Below are 21,769 nucleotides of genomic sequence, written 5' to 3'. Positions count from 1 at the left end.
CATCCAAGCAATCCCCTTTGCYTTCCACTACCCCACTACTGTGCTGAATGGCTGCTGGAGCTGCAAAACACCAGCTCACGAGGCTGCCTGGCTCRCTGAGTGTCGCCTTCACCACAAACACTGATCTGGAGGCCCGTGAAAACAAATTACAGACCCATGGACCTACAAAATAGCCCTCCTCCAGCTGCGAGTAAGCTGTACTCGTCCAACAAACCTTAGGCTGGGACACACAGGGAAAAAAGGATAAATGTCAACGCAAGTGCAAGCCCGGGAGGAGCTGCCGGACTCCTCAGCTCTAGTGCACAACTTCCAGCCACTCGACACTCCCAACAGAAGCAATTAGAGATTTCTGGGACAAACACTGAACGCTCCTGCTCCACAGATGTTTCCTCTTAGCTCTGCTGGCCTCGAGTCAATGAAAACGTGGCAATATCTGCACAGCAACACATGGAACTTTCCACCAGCCCGACTGGGAACRGGAGCCGTCCTGGTTGAAACCTCTGCTAAAAATCTCCAAGTGCTGTTTTCGTTTGGGGATGGAGGGGAGGGATTAAAGGGAAATATGGGGGGCAGCACAGTGCGACAGGCCTGCGAACCACGGCCTGAAGGGCTCCTTGGCAGATGTACGGGCTGGGAGGGCTGTAGGCCTGTTTCTCCCTGTGGGAGCTGTTCATGCTCTGAGGAGATGGGTTGGTGGCCGCRGATGCCCAGGGGCTGCTGAGGACAGCGGGGAGCTGTGCAGGGCTCCTGGCCTGGCTCGGAGCTCACGGCTCGGGGCAGGAACAGCCTCCGGCGCCACGTGAGGGAACGGGCCCTTCAGGAGGTGCTTTAAGCGCCCGGCTCGCACAGACCCTCTGGAAGGGAGGACCTAAGGGGGCACAGGGCCAACACGCCCATCAGTAACTTACAGGAACAGCAGGAGCTCCTTCATTTGGCTGCAAGGATGTGCAGAAACACGCTGATCATTAATTAACACATTACAGTGTTCACCCCAGAAGTAGTGCTGGGAAGCTTTTGGTACCACAGAACTGCAGTGAAACAGGCCACAGGGAGACAACAGCTCAGAGGTCAGCTGTGGCTTAAGAACACACCTCATCTAGGCTAGCTATTTTCTGGAAAATTAAACAATACATGATGAAACAAACAAACAAAAAAACCTGCCTRTGATAAATGAGGCACATGTTTGTCCTTCCTTCAGCTTTTTACTTTCTTCTACTCCCTTACAAGCAGCTTTGCCCAGCCAGGACCAGACTGCAGCTGTTTTAACAGGCTGCTAAGTTAGTCTTTGCCCCAAGAAAAATTACTCTGTAGCAGGGTTTAAAGACAATTGTACATATTCATTGGCAATTGACAATTCATATTCACAGTAATACAGGACATAACCTATATAAGGATACATACAGGACATATCCTATACATTATATAAAGTACTGAAAAAAAACCCTTTGAAACAAACATCATATGCCAATTTTATGGATTGAGTTTTATTTGTTTTTAATATGACTGTTCATCATACAGTTTAATATGGTGGCTACCCATAGGTGCCAGGCACACTGTAACATTAAGGGTACCTTGAACGTTTGCTCCAGGGCAAGGGCTGTTTGCAATCTGAAGGATTCCATATATTTTAACATGATTGTGGTTATTCATTTAAAGTTGCACCATGTTTTGTCCTGGATCACAGGTCTGTTGCAGAAAACATTCCCCTTCTCCCCAACAGTCCCTACCTTCCRTTTGACAGAATCCTACTGGCAGTAGGAAACTAAAAAAGGAAATTGAGGAGTCAGCTTGAGTAAGAGCCAAATGATTCCTGGATTGTCACAGAGCTTTTGCCTTAATGTTTATTTGAATTCTTGCAACATAACTCTTTCTTCAGACTCTCCCATTCGCTGTTTCTTCCTGCCCCACAGGAGGAAGAGCTCTTGCTCTTTGCTGCGCCTGCCAGTTGGTGCAGGGCACCTATCGCTGTGAAGAGCTGGTGATGGTCTCAGAACGGCGGCTTTCTCCCTTCCTCCTAGCTTCGATGCAGTCCATTTGGAACCTGCCTTTGTGAAAAGGCCACAGAAGGACAAGGGCCCTCCCCGTATCCCAARCTGTACAAGCATCTTGCTTTTCACTGCGGCCTGGTCCAGCAGACACCTGCATTCACTGCCCATGTCACTGCACGTGGGCCAGTGGAGGACACTTACTTAGGAGGACAGGGGTGGAGATGGACAGCAGTGAYGCGCAGCTCTGGCCCCAGCACGGGATGCAAAGCACCATTCCTGATAGCAACCATGCTTCTCCAGYTGAATTACTATGTTCTTCACCACTCATTCATCTTACCTCCTACATGAGCTATGCCCATCTCCCCAGAGACCAGGAGATTTTGGCTAGGGACTATTGTACCCATTGTCAAAGGGATGGGCAGGGCTCTGCTAGCAAAGAAACTCTGCTTCAAACCAGAAAGTGGAAAGGTGGGACCAGGTTGTATCTRGAGTAAAACTTAACCGCATTTTGTTCAAAGGGAGGTAAGAGATTTGAAGGAAGACTTCTGCCAAACACAGTATTCTTACCCCAGTASGAAAAATTATGTGGCTGAGGAACAAAAATAATAATAAAAAATAACCCTGGAAGASCCCAAATCTGGCTTGGGCTGCGCACTGAGGACATCCCCACACCTGGAGGCTACACCAGCCAATTCCCAGGAATTGCATCTATTGCTGTTGCTGTGCTTCTTATGTGCAGACACTCATCTGGCTTGAAAGCACCACCAATTTCCTTATTCACACTTAAATGTAGCTTTCCTCAGGCTTAGCAACATTTTAGAAACTGCTGAGCTGGAMGGATGCAGGTGCTGGAACAAAAATATCCTTTTTCCATGCACAAACGGACAATCAAATTAGAAAAGTTTTGAACATTTAATAAAAACTCATCCTAGAAACCCGACTTTTTGCCGTGTGGTCCCCAAACGCTCTTCCTCATCCAAAACCTTCTGTAGGGAGGCGTGCAGCAATTTGCCCACTCTCTTTCCCGTCTGCAAGAGAAAGAAAGCAAAACAAGTCTGAGAGAGACATGCTTATAAACAGGAAGAYAACTCAAATGGAACACTTCCTTTGACAAATATTTTCCTCTTAATGATTAATATACACCAGCTGCTATAAGAAAAACAAGCTTTAATTAAGAAAAATAATACTGGAAGTCTCATCCTAATTTAATTTTTGAAAAAAAAAAGGTGTGCATAGAGGTAGCGCTCCCATTCCTCAGAAAGGGTCTCTGGGATCATCGATGCCAGATCCGAGTACCACTGGATTGCTCCAGGTCGAACTCGCATCAGACACAAGCCCACATCCAAATTAGCCAGCTGAATTCTGGAACTCCGGGACTTTGTTTCCTAGTTAAGAGTTCAGTGTGGAATAAGATGGATGATCAAAGTAGTGGCTCTGATTAAAATCTTTCTTCATTTAGTTATCAGATGATCTATATGGGAGTGAGCTTCCACCACAAACCTGAATTTRACGTAAACATCCATCTTTTCATAGCAGCTTTACAACCTAAACCTGAACTTCTGTACGACATGTAGTTAGAACTGAGTTAGGTATTTAGTTAGACTCAAAAGCCACCAGGGAGACACAAGGATTGGCCACAGTTGGTTTCTTTAGGATGCCAGAATGGACAGGAAGTTCCTCTGCATCTACTCAGATGACGTTAAGTGGGGGTGACTTCACTAGATGTAAATAAATAGCCCATGGGTAACACCAAGATTAGCACTGTGGATTAGATAAGGCACTTATCTACTCAACATGGAATTTCACTTGAAACTAGTTGTTTTCAAGCTTGGCTCCAATTCCTGCATTCCTCACTACAGCTATGCCAGTATTAGTTTTACATCTCTAGAAAACAAAGACAGTTTTAAGTATTTAATTTTTGTTCTGACTCAACGTTCAAAACGCATTTCTGTCTACTGCTTAAGGCCAAGGCCAGGCATGAGAATTTATACYGGAACTCAAGAGTTTTGAGAACAGCCTGGAGAAATGTTTGAAATTGAATTCTCATGTGGATGTGAAAAACAGCCAGATAACAGTATTGTCATGGGGTAGGAGCAAATCAAAAACTCAATAAAGAAGCAAAGAAAAACAATAGTTAAATGAGAACGGTAAGCTTATCACAAGCAAAATGAGCGGTGTTACAACAGAACGTAACGTACTAGCACCTTGAAGAACCATCTCTAGTTCTACAGGGCCTTTTCTCTGCCTTCTCTGCTTTTCAGGGAAAAAGAAAAAAAAAACAAGGAAGAAACATTCTCTAAAAATGTCTTAAAGTTTATCAACCTAAGCTTTACAGCTGTGAGGTGCTTACACTGTGTGCATTAAATAAATCATACGTCTTGGGCATCTGAAAGTTTTAAATAACTTCCATCCCTATGAGATTCTGTTTCAAAGGCACTGCCTGGGACCTTCAACAAATCCCCTTGGGCACTAATAAGAGCAGAACTGCTGGTGCTTTAAAGTCCTTATTGCAGCTTCCCATTGACTCAAGTTCCAGTTTGTTCAGTATCCCCCAAGACAGAAACTCTTCAAAACTCACCTCCATCATCTCGAAGATACTCTCTGGATCCAGGCTACCTTTCCCCACTTTCTTCATACAAGTGAGAGCACCTTTGCTGGTCACAGAAATAAGCWGGCTGGCCAAAGAACAGGCTTCTTCCTGAAGGGTGGCATCCACCACATGCCTATACCCAATCTGCAAGTTAGAGACAAGGTTACCCGTTAGTTTGCAGCTGTCTGGGCCCTTTGSAGAAGCTGGCAGGGATAGCTCTGTACAGGCAGCACAGCCCTTAAAAGCAGCTTCTGAGCCCAGCCTGACTGCACGTATGTAACTGAAGGGAGAGAAGCACAGCACTGGTTTGAAAGGAAAGGACAGTGCTACACCCACAAAAAGAGCTGTGTCCCCAGCAGTAAAAGTCGTCCTGCGACTCCCGACAGATTGCTCAATGCTCACAACAACACTCATTTGTTGTAATTTACGGAAGTATCTGCTGCTCTGGCTTTTGAGCACTGGGGATGAATGCACAACAAGCAATTCTGCTGGCAAAAAGAGACTTTAAGCATGCAGGAAGCGGAAAACTGCAAGTCAGAATAAGAAAAATCCTTATTCAGAAAAAGCTCCTTCTAATCAAAACAGCAGCAAGGCTGAACAAATATATACACATCCTGGGCACCTCCCCTTTCTGCAATTCAGTTTATCTCTAAAGAAACCCCCAAGCAGCTGAAGCTCAAGTGGGCTGAAGTGTCTCGGCAGCAGGCGCCGTTTTGTGCAGCTTACTTTGCTCAGCGTGACGATGCAGGGCACCTCGTCCACGTTGAGTCGAATGCAATCGTAGGGGTCATCAGAGAGCTCAATCTCTTTGGAGCCTTCGTCCATCTCCAACACACGCACCTTGGGCACTCTGTGCAAACAGAAGGACATGCAAACAACCCATCACTCTTGGAACAGRTAAGAGATAGAGGCATGCTGTAAGTCTCAACTCCAGCAAGTGGCCTTTTCTCTAAATAAGGTGAGATGTTAGAAGAAAAAAATAACCTGGAATGTTATCAAAGCACTAACAATCAACCCCCTGAGCCCATGTAAGTGGGAAAATATTTAGAATGAGACCATGTGTATGCATCATTCAAAGCATTAGATTTTAATTTGAATTCTCTACTGTGTCATAGGCGAGCAAACAGAGATTCAGCGTTGCCTTTCAGAGCTTAYATATTGCAATTCTGAATATTTCTGCATAGGCTTCTTTAGAGAACAGCAGAGACATTATCCAAATGGAACCATCTCACAGGGCAGTTCCCGGCTTGCAGGCAGCAGTGAAGTGGCAGAACTGCAGCACTTACACTGCTTGGCAATGACACCAGCACCAAAGAGCAAAGCAGCCGAGCTGCGCAGGAAGGATGGCATTAACTACAGAGCCTGAGGGAAAGTACAAACGTGACACTAGTAAAATTCCCTCTCTCTAGCACGTTGGGAAGGTCAGTAAGACACTGTCATTCCTGAAATCATTGTAAGTCTCCACTACTCTAGAGCTAAACATAGGAGAACAAGTATCAGGGATGAAAACCCAGGGAGAAATCCAAGAGGTGCTTCCCTGTCTACTGTGAGTGTCTAGATCTCTCACTATGAGCAGGCTTCTTCTCAGGGGCAAACACCCTGCACGTTATAGCCTCCTGATAGGAGTTCTACATGAGGATTCGATACAGCTTTTCTAGCATAAGGAATACAAACACAACAATTTAGCAGGAGGTGGTATTTCGAGGAGCCAAGAACTTCAAGATCTTGTATCCCATTTTTTTTTTTAATGGTCACTTGCCTTTCCCATCCCAAGCTGCTATATGTGCAGAGAAATCCAAGTGTCCACCAGGCACAGTATTGTGCCCAGAGGCAAAAGGGACAGGCAGAGCAGACCCTCTGCTTTAGTGGCCAGTAATCCCCCGCCCGAGCTCAGCTCAACTCCCGCTTTTACACACTTGCACTTGAGAACAGAGAACACTTCATGACATCCCTGGGAAGCCAACTTCAGTAACCCCGTGGAAGGCAACCACAAACTGCTTCTGTATTAGTTCTTTTGCAGTAGAATTGTGCCATATAATTAGACTCTGGAGGTTACATTCTTTTACACATTCTCTTTCAGGAAAGACATCAGATCGTTCCTGAGGGAGGAGAATATTGGGGGTGATTTAATGAACTGATCTGCAGCAAAGGAAATGGATTTCTGTTGTTYTCTGAAAAAGTATTTCAGTTATCCATAGCTAAGAGTCCTTGAGGCAAGCACTTCACAACAGCTCCTTTTGCTTAGGGAGAAAGACAAATTCTCCACGTGCTGTGGGCCCAAACCAAGCTCTAAGTACAAGCTTCCTGTAAGAACAACAACTACTGCATAAATTTCTCCATGAAATTAAATTCAAAATGCTTTGAGAACTACATAAGAGCTCAACCGAAACACAAACCCTAGTCTTAAACTAAAATATCCYATTAAAATTGCTGGAGTAAAATCTCAAAGTGACTAATCCTCAAGCTACAAGGGCCAATGGCCAACACTGAACAAAGCCTAGGCAAAAAAAAAAAAAGAGCCCAAGCAGTGTTACAACTGAAAGGAAGATGGGACACATCACATTTGATACCAGAGCAACATGTGCTCTGCAACAATTAGAAGCAGCATCCTAAGCTGCCAGAATTAATACCTGAAAAAATCCCCAGAAGAAGCTGTTTTAGCAAGGAACAGAAGAGCTTAAGGCCTGGATCAGAATTACTGCACAGGTAGAAAGGCACCCAAGCAGATACAGATGCCCCAAGGGCACAGCRAAGGAGACACCCAAGCCCAGAGGATCCTACTGGGCAAAGCTGACAGTGTCTGTAGCATAGGGAGCACTTCCACAAAACCTGACATCYCTCTTCATGGTTTGTGAAAAATTATCCTAGGGAAAAAAACTAGCTGTACATGTTTATTCTGCACACTTGAACCTCACAGCTAATGGGTGCAGCAATTTGTGCAGCAGCACCTAAATACTGCCCTGGGGGCCCAGCTTTCCTAACCGCAGCACCCATTCCACCAGCTCCATCCTCATCCTGCCATCCAGCAGAAGAGCAYCACGTTTCAAGGATAGGCTGCTAAAAACTAGGTAGCTTTTGACCTTTACTTTGCTTCTGTCTCCTCAGTTTAGCACATCCCACAGGCCTGAGTTTAATGTTAAGTCCTGGAACTAAAGCTGTTTGTACATTCATGCAATATCCCCTTTGGTCACAGATAAATGCAGCCTTAAGTGCCTTGGAGACACACAGTTAAGAACAATGGTATCTGCTACCACTCAGACACAGTTTTGATTCAGTTTTTAGAACATCTTGAACAAAGGACAATTATACAGATTAAATACGACCCCTAGAACAGCCTTATTTTAATTGCTGCAGGTCTGAATGGGACACAACGAATCAGGGCAGAAATGCAATGGATTTAAATCCTGTAATTCCTATGCAAAGTTCTTGAAGTTACTGTGTGYAATTATTTAGCCCTAAGGAAGGATATCTCCCCGGATATTATAAAATGGTAAGAGCTAGATTTTAATGACAAAGTTGAAGAAGCAGAGCTTTTCAAATGCCCACGTGAACACTAGAAGTTATGACTTCAAGGAAGAATAAAGCACGAACTCACAGCAGCCTGAACTCCCTGCTCCTGCTTCTGATTGGAAACCCTTATAAAAAAAGCCTGTTTGTAAACAAACTATCAAAACAAACAATGAAGAGCAAGCAGGACTCTGAAAAAAAGACAGAGATGTCAAGCTATGTTTAAAGCACTTAATCTGAAGTGATCTTAAACTGATCATAAATCTTTAAAATCTAATTATTCTTAAGTCTTAACTGGACAATTATATTTTAGGAAGAGTAGACAGCTACTCTAAATAACCTTGTATTAATCCAGAGGAAACGCAGCAGATAGTAAAGTGAAGTGGGGAGAGTGGATGAGGACATAAGCTTTTCACTTTCATCAGGTCAGCTGAATTTCTAAGTTCATTAATTTTTTCTTTTTTTCTTTTTTTTTTTTTTGCCTTCTCTCTCTTCTTTTGCTTTCTTAAAGCACTTCAAGATTAGTCACACAAACTGTTCTTGCTTAAGTGAATAGGCTGGCTTCTTGCAGGTCAAAGTCAATAAGCTTAAGTTATTTTAAATTGTACAGAATTTCAATTTGATAGCCTGCTTTCATAAGGCTGAAGATGTTTGTCCACAAATCAAAGATTATATAAAGGCAATTTCTGGAAGAATCAAAATTAAGCATATCATTAAAACAATCACTGTCCACATTATCTGTTTTCTAACAGTAACATTCCTTTTTTTCATATACTCTTTATTAAGTATTAGGATTCTGGTTAAAGTAAGGAAACAAGTTCAATTATACAATATAATTTACTTACAATAAATAAAGTGTCTTAGATCTGCAAACAACCCATATGGAAGCAACTGCCTTAGCTGTGAGTTTTGTATCATGGCAGTTGGCACACAAGGATGTGGGCACTTCTTTTAGTGTACTGTCAAATCTTTGGGAATTATTGCATGTATAAGAATATTTAATGCTACAGAAACAATCTACTGCTAAAAGGTACCACTGAGAACCTGACTGACATGGGAAGCTTCTCAGCAATATACAAGAGTTTTAGTCTCTGAGGAATCCCTCCTCATTTATTTAAATTCCTGTAATCTGACATGCTGCCTGTGTCTTCGAAAGTGTATTTTTCTCTTCTTTCTGGCATGTTGTTTCCCAGCTCCAGTGCTGTGTACTGATTCCCTAWTGAGAAAGTCAGACCTGGGCCAGGGACTTCGACAGAGGTCTGGGTTGGAGCCGCAGAGCAACGTGAACTCCACTTTGGAACATGGGTGCTTTAACAGTCCAGYGTGTGCAGCTCCTGTTCCGGACACATAAGATTTCTCAGAGCCCTTCACTGGCTCCTTTCTAAGATGCCATGAAACTCTAGGCTCCTTTTCATCTACAGTGAAGGTAACATCAGAAAAAATATTTTAATGGATGTTGTCCTCCAAATGCACACAGAGCATTTGTTCTTCACTTCCCTAAACCAAAACACATGAACCTCAGTCATTCTAAAGGCACATCACTTCCTCCTTCCATGATCTCCTACCACCATTTTTTGCTCTCAGCTTCCCAAAACCTGTGGACTAACAGTAAAAGAACATCACGAGTGGGAAATCAAAGACTGGTCTACATTGGTAGTTGTACTGACAGAGGGCTTCTTATGCAGGACCATCACATACTTGTAGATACAATGACTTTCTGACCACAAAGCATCAACCTGCAATCAAGCTTAAGGCCAACATAAGCTTTTTTTCCTGCGTGTGCAGGGAGGTTGGACTAGATTATCTCTAAAGGGCCCTTCCAACCTTAAGAATTCTATGATTCTATGATTTTGGGGAGCAAGGACTCGGCTACAGGACCAGCAGTTACAGTCTGAGCATGACTGAGTAGATAACTAATGGTGAAGATTATCAGAACCCGGATTAACTTCCCTAGTTCATGTAATATGCATGCAAACAAACTGCCATGCATCTGAGTGTGAGGTGCTTCTGACTTCCTTTAAAAAGAAATTAAGCATTCAAGATGCCTAGCTCACAGAGAACACTGCTCTCGTTTTCTCTATGCCACTTCCACCCAAATGAAGGAAGATCTGTGCTTTACCTTGTGTTGAAGAGAGCTGCCTTCACAGCCAGAGAGATCGCATCAAAAAGGTTCCCACCGCATTCCAGTAACTGGGGAGGAAAAAAARTAAATTTGTTTAAAAGAAGGTATGCTTAGGGCCTTCAAATCAAAGCTTTTATTTTACTTAAGCTTGCTTCAAAAGGAAAAAAATTAAGAATCAAAAACGTACATATTTTAAAAAGTTGTGTTAAAAATCCATGAAAACAAATGCCAGGTGTGTCAGCCTCATGCAAAATAGGTAAGGTAGAGCACATATCCATGCTAACACCTAAAAACAGAGACTGAAATGAAACTGCTAGAGTTGTCCTCTTCCTTAGGCTAAGTCTGTGAACTAGACTGTGACTAGAACCTTTTTCATAAATTTGATCAACATCAAATCATGAAAATCGGTTTGGTGCAGATTTTTTTTCATTTTTTTTCCTTCATTTCAAAGAAAAATCTTTTCAAATATTACCTGGAAAAGTCCAATAGATGTCACTGTTCTCAAAGTAACAATGCAAAATCTCAAGCTACACATCATGGAATTATTTAATGAGGTATCAAAGAAAGCTGATTATACAATAYATGGGTTGGTAGGTACATCCAGATTTACTCGCTTTTCTTCTTTGGAAAAGTATTCATCAGGAAATTTCTCTTGTAGCTTAAAAGCATCTAAGGAAATACTATTTTAAGGTGCACTTGGGATAATAATGTATTTTGGATGAAGCCTGAGAATGGAGTCTAGCTTGATTTTCCCTCATTGCATCTTARCATCAGGAGAACAGTCACAGGAAGAGAACTAGCGCTGCACCCTACATTAAGGCATGACTCCCATTAATTTTCTTTAATTTTTATGAATCTCCATTAATACCTTCTCCAAGCTGACAGACAACCCAGGAGCGTATCTGGCCACGGCCAGGCCAGGCCAGGTGTCCGACAAGCCCCACTCCAGGCTGCCCTGTGCCYGTGAACACGAACCCCAGCGAGCGCTCGAGCCTGTGTCGGCGAGAACATACGGATGCTTCTCCATTACATCCACCTGCTCTCTCTGATGAGAGCAAAATAAGTTTTTGCAACACCGATTGTTCTTCAAAGCCCATTTAGGAATGAGGTAAACTCCTTACTGGGAACAAACCATAAATCAGGTGTTACTGCAAGGCAGTTTAGTTTTACCAAGACAGACTAAATTGTGGAACAAGTAGAAGAAAAAAATGGGAAAGAAAGCTGAATACAAAGGTGATCAAATTATTCCTTTGAAAACTGCTGCTGGATACAGAGAGGTTAACTTGTCCCTTTCAGCAGTTATTGGATTTTACTCAATAATGCAATARAGCCACAATATCTTTTTTACTAAAACACAATAATGGGACATGCCTTTACTGTTGCTAGGGTTCTGTTATAGCGAGGCTGTTATTCTGAGGTCTTACCCTGAAGGCACCACTGCAACGTGGATAAGACCTATTGTATAATGCATGATACAGTTCCTACACACCAAACGAACGCTCTCTTCTTGGCTGAAGCACATGGTAGGGGGATCCGTCTTTCCCTTTTTTTGTCAAGAAGGGAAGAAAGAGTACATAACTATTTGAACTGCGGGAAGCAAAGGAGTCTTTTTTAAAGCCTCATTTTTAATCTACTCATATGAAAAATACTGAGGGTATCAAGAAAGAAAACAACATTAGAGATATCTCATTAAATAAAGTTTTTCCTCAAGCAGGAGACGTTTCTCTAAGATGTTTTTTCAGACTGAGGGAATAGGAAAAAAAAAAAAGAGAAATCCTTGAAATCCTTTCATGGGTGCTCAGCAGGGAGCTACTAAAATTTCAGTAGAATCGAGCAATTCTCTTCACACACACACAAAATGTGCTGTAAAGGGATGGAGGAATGGAGAGAGATTACACTAGTTTAATTCTCCCTGCTCAGCATGCCAGACTGCTGGGGCAATTTATGTGAACAAGGCTCTACGTGTGTCAAACACACCATGAAAAAGCTCCCAAAGCTATTTCTGAAATCAGGAGCTATGAAATGGGGAGGGTGGGGAAGGAAGAGCAGGGAAGGAGATGGGATGAAAGCAGATTTTAGTTTTGCAGTATGAGATACTCCACATTCACAAGTTACTCTCAGGAAAGTGACCCCTCTTTTACTGCTAAAAAAGATACATTTATTTTGAAAGCACTGCAGAATGTCAGCCTAGAGCCCACGTGAGCAGGCACACAGCTGAACTTATCTTCTCTCCATTCTGAGTACCTCCCATATGAATACATGCAATTAAATCATCTTTCAAATACTCTTTTAGTGGTCAGGGTATTTGAGAGTTGTTCTTGAGAGTTGGCTTAGAAGATGTCTGACTGTTTATTTTGCTTTATTGCTTTATTTTGAGACTGCATATCTTAAGTTCTGTTTACACATAGGACCTGAATGTGGATGCTTCTGTGAAACTGTACAGTTGAAATACATGGAATTGGAACAGACCAAGTTCACAGCACTCTGCTGGGGTTTTTGCCTCTTAGAGCAAGAGATTTGAAAACAATTATGTTCTTATCTGACTACAAGATACCAGTATTCTCAGCCTTATGACATAGGTTTAAGGACTATTTTCCCTTTAACTTAACTATGCACATAAGCACTCATGTGAGCTATTTCTAGTAATTTGGAAGGAAAACACCATCCAAAGGACTCTCAACAAGCCTTCTCCCTCAAAGTATGGAGGAGTAGTTTAAAATATTTTTAAGAAGCACAAATGTCATACTTCCACATTAAAACAGAGCAAGTATTCGGCAGAAAAAGATTGAGTAAAATCTGTAGGTATCAAGCATCTGTATCCAGTGTAAACACTCTGCACCATGTGTATACACAATATATACCTTCTATTTAGAAAAAAAAATAGTGCAAATATTTTGAAACATTAGCATACACAGACCTGGGAAAAAACAGTAAGAGTCAGATGTTAAGTGTCCTACTCTACATCAACAGTTCTTGAATGGGTTCACATGCAAAATGCTACGTTAAAAAGACTCAGTAAGTTTAGAGTGTTAGAAATGAAGGACAGGTTTTGTTTACTGGTACTCTAAATAAAGTGAAACATAAATCAAGGCTAAAAGGTACTTCRTGCACGTTCATAAATCTCACACAACTAACTGTGTTAAAGGCCAAGGCTGTTTCTCTGTAGCTGTAGATACCAACAAATTTGTCCCAGCAGTAGCCAAGAGCTCTAAATCAGCAGCACTCCCTCACGCAAAGGTCATGCACAAGCACTTCTGCAGGCAACTTGGTGGCACTGCTTGTTTATCCTGCAGAGGCAGTACACTGCCTAAACAAACACAGCACTTCATATTCTCTGCCTCTGCTCACAGCTAACTGGTAGCAGAAGGCTCCAAAGTAATTTCTCAGAACTAGCACTTCACTCCCTATTAAGCTGTGCCAGGCTCCAGCCAGCTGGGGCTGGCACTGCTAAAGCACACAGCAGTGATGCATATTTAAYGGTTTTGTATGCAGGCTAAGTCACAGTATGTACCATTTCTACTAAATTCGGGCTCATGCTACTGCTTTTTAAAAAGCCTAATGGACATGTTGTCAAGTTTATGTAGGTCTCAGTCGGAATGTTTCTGTTTTGTTTAACAAAACCCTGGATTTGATGTTTTTGACAATGCAGTTTCCCATTTCATAAATCGCTTTAGAGACATTAACTGAGTCCACCAAGTAGATTTCCTTGACATAGTTTCATTTACACATTTACCAAGTGGGAATTCAGGCTTGGACCAATAAGATTGGGAAATAAAGCTCAGGAGAGGAGAGTCTTTGACTCCTAGACTTCTATTTTAAATCCCTGTGACAAAAAGCATTAAATATGCTTGGAATTGAGCTGTTGCATACACAGAGTTTGCATGCACAAAGTTTAACTTTCATCTTTTTAAAAAGAAAAAAAAGATCAGTTTCTTTTGTGCATTCCATACTCGTACAAAACTTTATACTCAATTTTCTTCAAAAAAGTGTCTAAGTCAAATTAGCTTCTTGTCAGAAAAGTTTCTCATTTATTGCATGAGATTAGGATTGATAACAAGCCCTAATTCCTGGCAAGAGGTGAACATAACAGAAAGTGATGTTACCCTAATACTTGCATGTGTTCATTTACATTCAGTAGAGGGAGACAGTCACTCTAGGAAACTGCCTAGCATTGAACATGGCCTGGCATGGAACAGTTTGGCCTTCTTCAGTGGTAACTTCTTCATCAGTCTAAACTAACTAATCTATAATCTAAGGCAAGTTTAGACTATTCAGTGGTTCCTCAGCTCTGCAGTGGAGCCACAGTCTCCAGAAGAAGACTAAAAGAATACGCTGGAAGCAGCAAGTAACTCTTTTAGGCAAATTCTCGAGGATAGGCAGCTGTGAACATTATGTTGCATTACATGAGAAGCATCTTTAATATGACAAGACACATGTTTATGTGAATTCAGTTTGTCAGTACCTTGACTACTTCCTTAAGCCTTTTTTCATTTTTATTTCCTTACTTACCAAAACATCGACATAGAGAACCCAGCAGTGCTCTCTGGGATTAATGCAAAGTGATTTCAAGTCTATGCAGCTCTCGCTGCTAAATACTCTGTAGAATGTATTTGCTATCTCTGTGCCAAGCTCTTCTCCTCCCCGGCCTTCAAATTCAGGAGTAGCATTTGCAGAACTAAACAGAGAATGAAAAAGAAAGAAAAAAAACTTCTGAAGCAGCTGCTATGCACATAGCACTTATTAAATATTAAGAACAGCTAGGAATTTATTTACACAAGCATAAACACACCATCTGTGAGGAAATTATCTCCATTCTGTGTAACAGTATCATAATGCAGCTAATTAGTACCTAGGTTGATAACAGCACAGAGATATATTCAATTCTACTATTGTCAGTAGCAGTTCTCAAGTTAGAATTCAGAGTGTTGTCTCAGAGATTACTTTTAGCACTATCTACAATTACCTCAACACTTCCTTCCCATCCCATACCCACAAAGGGGAAAAAAACCAAACTATTCTAAGTCCAGTCTGTTAAAGATGAATGTTAGATTATGAAGAACACAGATTAGATAAGAAGAGGAAGATGTGACAGTATGACAAGAGAAAAGTTTTTTTTCTTTTTTTTAAAAATGACATGTCCGACCTTAATTGGTAATTTTGTTGATGAGTGTATTCTCTGCTGTTAAGTCACTGGCGAACAGCATCTCATTATCTTTATTAATTCAGCTTAGAGAGAGCACCAATTAAAGGACATTTTCACTCCTCACTCCACCTTCCCCCCTTCCCTCCCCAAAGAAAAAGAAAAGAAAAAAAAAAGAAAACAAAATGGACATAAGGGCGCAGTCTTCACTTTCCTGATTCCAACAACATGAACTTTGTTTACAAGCAGCCATGCAAGAAAGCCTTTGGGTGCCAGGGCCCTCTACTAAGAATAAATTTCTAATCAATAAAAGGTAACAGGCTTATAAAAAAAAAAAAAAAAAAAAAAAAAAAAAAAAAAAAAAAAAAAAAAAGCCCTCAGATTTCCAATGAAGTAGAACAGAAACGCCCAGAGACAAGCACACCAAAATAACAAGCAAGCGTTCTGAACACCTCTCGTTTACAGAGAGGGTAAGAGAATTCTCTGAGCTCTGCAGCTCTTGCTCTCAAACGAGCCTGACCTCTTGCTTTACAGGACTGTGTAGAGCAGATGGCTCCTGAGAAGCAGTCTGATGTGTTCAAAATCTCCAACAGCAAAACTCCGAATTCCACTGGCTGGGCACCACACAGCACCAATTTCTCATGCATATTTTGTCCCTTGCTCTTCCAAAAAGAACTCCACGGGAATGCAAACACACAGCAGGGAACATACTGTGGGAATAGAGACCTTCATCTAAAACAAACAAACATTCCCCATAATACCAGCRATCCACATTAGCTGTGTATGTCTTATACCAATCAAATGAGTCATATTAACCAGACCACATAGTCTGTAGGGGAAATTCTTACCCTCACTAAGTCTCCTAACTTGCTCTTTAGCTGAACTAATGAAGATTCAGGATGCCAGAAAGAGTTCCTGGATTTTCTAAGAGTTAGTTCAGTCCACTGATAGAAGTGACAAATTAAATATGGTGATGGTGGTAGGGAGATGGGAACAAGGGAAAACAAATCATCTGCCAATCAAGCTCTGATCCAAATTCTATTTTCTCCCTAAATGATTATTGAAAGTGTGACACTAYTAATAGTATTTGTAGTCATGCAAAATTAGATTCCACTTCCATAAGGTGTTAGTTAGATATGATCCTAGTAATTTTGGCAATAYGGCTAAGTCAGGCCTTTTGGTTGTAAACCAAAACAACAAGCACTAAACCAGGGAAGCAGGCTATATACAAGTCAACAAGACCGCTCTGTTTAAATTGTTCTGTTTGAAATATGGTTATACAAACATTACACTTGCAAACAATAATTTAAGAAAAAGTATGCAAACCTCAGGCTATACCACAATATTATTATCAAATGCAGCTGTTTTGGACATATAGCCAGTTTGTCTGCGAGCAAGTAAGAAAGAAGACAATGACTCCATCAGGATATCATTGCAAGCTTTATTGTACCTTAACTCCATTACTGTTTTAATATATCAGGTTCCTTTCAAAGTGAAACAAAGAAAAAAGTTGGCAGGGTAATATCAAAACAGCTGCATGGTAAATACTGGATATTAGTGATTTACATCGGGTAAAACTAAAAATAGTAATAATAAAAAAAAAAGGTTGCTTAGCACACTAATAGAAGAAAATAGCAAAAAGATTGTTTTATGGAACACAAAGAGCATAGTAATGGCCAGGTGGAGCACAAAATTTCTACTCCCAAAGAGAATGCAACTAAAAAAAATTCAGACAGTTTCAGTTTCTCATTGCCTAACAACCTAGGCTCCTGCTAAAGATACTTCCACTAAAGCTCTCTCCTTTCAAAACTCTTGCTGTTATCAGATCATGYATTTTGGTCAAAGCAGCTCAGTTCTTCTCATCTGTTGCTCCAACCATTATCACTTATGAAGTAAATAACCATAACTGAAACATGAAATCAAAGAATCTCTGAGGCACAACTTCAACATCGGATGCAGGGCATCAAATTCTGCTCAGTTACTACCACCCAGTGGCAGCCTGGGAAAGCACCAGCAGTTACTGTACTGTCAGTATCTCATTTCCTTTGCAACAAACAGTTTGTGACAACAGAACATCACATTTTATCTACAGGATTTTTCTGGAAGCTAAGGATGATCTTTCCCTGGKCACATAAACATTGTATATGTGTAGTTGCTTCTCTCTCTGCTTGTAGTTGCAAACTCAAGCTTTAGTTTGTGCTGTTAATAGAAGTGAGGACTGCTTTAGGCATCTATACATCTGACAAGATCCATAGCGCAGAGTATTATTGCACGTCTCCCCATCATTGCCTTTTGAAGAGAAGCAGAGATCATTAGCTACAAAATACAACCTAGCATTAAGGAGGTGAAGTTCTTCTAGAATKCACTTACATATGAAAGCGGCACCACAGAAATGACCTCGTGACACAGGTGACCTGTCTGTGTATGGAACTGTCCCCACTCAGCCACTGATCATCCCCACCACCTGAATGCCAGACATGAAAGACTCTGCTGGCAGACCCAGCTGAGTAAGGGCATGACATCAGTGCGAGGCTGAGCYGAGCAGCAGGGCTGAAGCTTTCTGCCCTGGACCTGAATCACATCTAATCTACCAGGAGCAAGAAAGCACAATGCAGGATGCAAAGTTTTATAATGCACAGTCAAAMCGCGCTCCCTTCCACAACAGGGCTGCATTTGAGAAGAGTTTTTTCCTGTCCAGTGTTTCTCTAGAAGCAACCATAGACGAAGTGTTAATTTACAGGTAAAACCTTCCCTCCACAAAACACAGGTTCCACAGGGAACCATCATCTTGCAATGCACAGAGACATCTTAGATCAATTTGCATAATGAAAGAAACAGACAAACATTAAGGGTGATATAGTCAGTTAGATGAAGAATACTACCAGATATTTGCTTCCTTAGTAGCTCTCATACTTTATGTTTATTATCTGCATATTGGTCCTAGTGTTAGAGATGGAAACTTATTTTAAAAAGTCTGATTAAGTCTGACTGATAAGTCTTTCATAAGCAGGTCCGTGAAACACATGATTTCATAAAGCAGGAGAGCTTTAGGAAGTCTGCAAGACAGGGATGCTGTAAACAGTCTGTAATAAATTGTCACCGTGCTATCTCAAAGCAACCTGAAAACAGAAGTTTTCAGTTTTCTTCTAACCTCCTTCATAATTCAAGCMCTAGAAGTATTAAGGATAATTAATAGTCCATTTACAGCTACCATTACAACSATGAAGTTGAGTTAAATACACATAGAATCAACAAGTTCATCTTTTCCTGCTGYAGTGATGCTGTTCAATTCAGTGTGATTTTATCTAACCTGGTTCATCCTTTAACGCCTCCCTCTTTGCTCATTTTGATTCTGCAGAAATTGCAGAAGTTTTCTGAGCCATCTCCACTACTAAAATGTTKCTATTACTCAGATCCTAATAGCAAAACTAAGTAAATTTTTAAGTAATGGTAAAATTAAGTTWTAAAATTTAAAAGCATGGTAAGGTCTGATCAGCCATTTATTCCAAATATTRTATGTATTTCCTTCTCCTTTAGTGTACTAACCAGTCAACAAAGAATTCCAGGTAGCCTTCATCTGGCTTCTCCAACTTTGGTGTGCCCATTTCAGCTTTTACCCCTACCAAAATATCAGTGTGTCCCTGTTAAAACAAAAGACATATCACGCAAGAGGAAATATATTCACTTCCTTAATTTGGACACCTACAGACATTTGGCAATTTTACCTCTCAGTCATCTGTGCTAATCATTCCATTACAGGGGGCTTAAAGTCACATTCATTTTATAATATGCATTTTAGGTGAACAATATTAAACCTGAGTTTCATCAAACTTTTTTTAAATGTRTATATATATATACACACATATATATAAAAGCTTCTTTATGTTAACAAGACACTGAATATCGGTAAACTCGTATTGTTTTGGTTCTGGGAATACTTACATTTGGAAAAATATTGTAATATTGCAAAGGATATTTTATTCCAAGTGAAAACACGTTGGAAGTTGCCTTGTGTCACTCCAAAAGAAGCAATCGCYGTTATAGTGATCAGGCACAGCGGTGATTTCACTTTTTTTCCAAGATTAAGTTATAGCCTATTTYACGCTGAGAGTTTTCCAAATAGATTTTACAGTAAACCCAGTTGAAGTCAACAAGCCTATTATGTATCCCTTCGTTATGGCTTTAAAGATTATAGGTTCAGTTTGTGATGGGTGGTTGCACACCCTCCTCTCCCCACACAGTTCTGGCTTAGCTTAAAAATGCAGTCGCGTAACCCAGAAGCCAACATCGGCCGCATACAGTTACCCACCAGCCTCACTCTCGCAGATCCGCTTGTGTTCGACACAATATCTGTCTCCACCTCGGCATATCTGTAGTCCTCGCAGCCGCGGCCATCTACACGCAGGTCCTCCTAAGAATATTTCAGAATATTTCAGAATATTTAAGGACAAGAACCAACGAGCTGGGGGCCTTTCCTGGGGGAACCGGAGCATCCCTCACCGCCTGCCCTGTCCCCTCACGCTTGAGGGGCCGCCGCAARGAGAGGCCTCCGCAGCCAGATCCTCTTTTCCGTTGGGAAAGAGGGTCTGGCTGGGGAGGCTTCTCCTTGCGGGGAAGCGAAGATCCTCTTTCCCGTCGGGAAAGAGCCGCTACCTGGACGCCGTGCACGATGTAGAGCTTCTCCGCCTCACTCAGCACCACCGACGCCATAGCGCGCGCTTCCGCTTCCCCTTCCCCTTCCGCTTCCGCCGCGGCCGTTACCGGCAACGGCCGGACGCGAGGGGAGGGAGCGCGCGCATGCGCAGCCCGGCGGCCGTTGGGGCGGGGCCGGCCCCGCGCATGCGCACTCCCGCGCGCTGGCGGCCGTTGGGGCGCCTCGGCGCCATCGTTGCTCATGTGGGAGCTGTGCGCGACCCTCTTTTCCTACCTTCCCCGCCTTGTCGCGAGCGCGATCCTTCCCCTTTCGCCTCCCAAACGCTTGTCATGGAGGGTAGGCAATGGGAGCCGTTCTCCCGGCTTTCTTTAGGCACCTGGCTCGCTGGGGTGCAGAGAGCGGCAGCCCCGGGCGTTGCGGCAGACGCGGTGCCCGCCTAGCGCTTCGGGCAATGTCCCGCCCGAGAAGCGGGAATTCATCCTGCCGCGAGGGAGTTGCTCATCGTTCCCTGCCTGCCCTTTGCCAGGGTAACAGCTACTCCGAGGAGCTGCAGAAGCACATGAGTGTTTGGGAAGGGCTTGCACAGTCACAAGCACCCTAAGAAAAATGAGAAAATAAACGCTTTTTAGGTGGAGTTTTCAGTGGAGTGCAGCGATCACTGCAGGGTGGCACAGGAACAGAACAGAAAAATTGTTCTCATTAGGAGAGGGCTGTTGTTATTGTGCCGGATATCTGTGAGAAAGTACTRTGGGAAGTGCAATTAACAGCTCATATTACAAGTTAACACGAAAATTAAGGCTTTTTGTCAGACTTCAGTAATTCATAAGAGTGATTGATATTGTGGGCTGCATGTTCTTGGTGCAGCTCTGGTGTACAATTCCTGAATTATTTTCAGCAGGTGAGTACAGCAGACCCACRGCTTCCAAGGGTGTCCTTGCGCGGTGCAACGCGAGGGTTCCTGCAGGTGCTTCCCGCTCTCCTTGTGCAGGCTCCTGGATCAGCGAGACGCGGGAAGCGTTTCTGGCAGCGGCCATTTCGCCAGGTCCTGGGGAGCTGCTGCAGCCGAGCGAAGCACGGTCCGGGAGCTGGACTCCGGATCGCTCGGGTCTAAATGCTTGGAGTCGTCTGAAGTGATTCAAATATTTACATAGGTATATGGGTGTGTGTGTGTATATATATATATATATATATGCCCAGCTAGCAAATCTTTCATGTTCATGGGCAAATGGCAGTTTTCCAATGAAGGAAGTCCAGGTATCATTTCCTTTTCTCAGGCATGGCAAAAGGCATCTCCTTGATGTAAAGGCTGCCTCTAGTATATTTGAATATCCAAATCAAAGTGAAGGTTATCGGAGAGAAAGAAAGGCCGCCAGATTTGCTAACAAGGGCAAAGCAATGTCTTCTTCCCTACCCTCCTTATGGTGAAGGCATAATGTGCTGGCTGGAACTGGGGAGGAATCACTCCGCGGGAASCACCTGGAATTCCCACCGCATGATAAATGCCCGGTGAAGCTGCAGCCATTGGAAGCAGCGGCTTCAAACGGCGGGGCGCCAGGCGCAGCCACCAGCCGCTGCACCCAGGGTGCCGGGCACATATATCTATCGTATGGAACATATGTATATGAATAGATAATATATAAATGTGTGTGTATACACACACCTGCGGCCCCGCGCGCTTCCTGCTTCCTCCTCTCCGCCCGCCCTTCCTCCCCATCCTCCTCCTCCTCCTCCTTCCCCCCCGGCCGAGCGCAGCGTAAGGGGCGGCGGG

General features: G+C 42.6%; 1 protein-coding gene across 1 annotated transcript; it reads right to left on the bottom strand.

Moving 5' to 3' along the window:
- Positions 1-1,587: 1,587 nt before the first annotated feature.
- Positions 1,588-20,061, bottom strand: EXOSC7 (exosome component 7). The gene is made up of 8 exons (XM_026034845.1): positions 20,001-20,061; positions 19,657-19,758; positions 18,894-18,988; positions 14,717-14,882; positions 10,205-10,275; positions 5,305-5,428; positions 4,567-4,722; positions 1,588-3,016 (listed from the first exon to the last, which is right to left on the bottom strand). Exons 1-8 carry the CDS (start codon positions 20,055-20,057, stop codon positions 2,912-2,914), a joined length of 876 nt encoding a protein of 291 aa, XP_025890630.1. The 5' UTR covers positions 20,058-20,061; the 3' UTR covers positions 1,588-2,911.
- Between the last annotated feature and the right edge of the window lie 1,708 nt (positions 20,062-21,769).

Source organism: Nothoprocta perdicaria, unplaced genomic scaffold (genome assembly GCF_003342845.1).
Source record: "Nothoprocta perdicaria isolate Ctin4 unplaced genomic scaffold, notPer1 scaffold_150, whole genome shotgun sequence".
Taxonomy (NCBI): Eukaryota; Metazoa; Chordata; class Aves; order Tinamiformes; family Tinamidae; genus Nothoprocta; species Nothoprocta perdicaria.
This window is presented reverse-complemented; position numbering and strand designations above follow the sequence as displayed.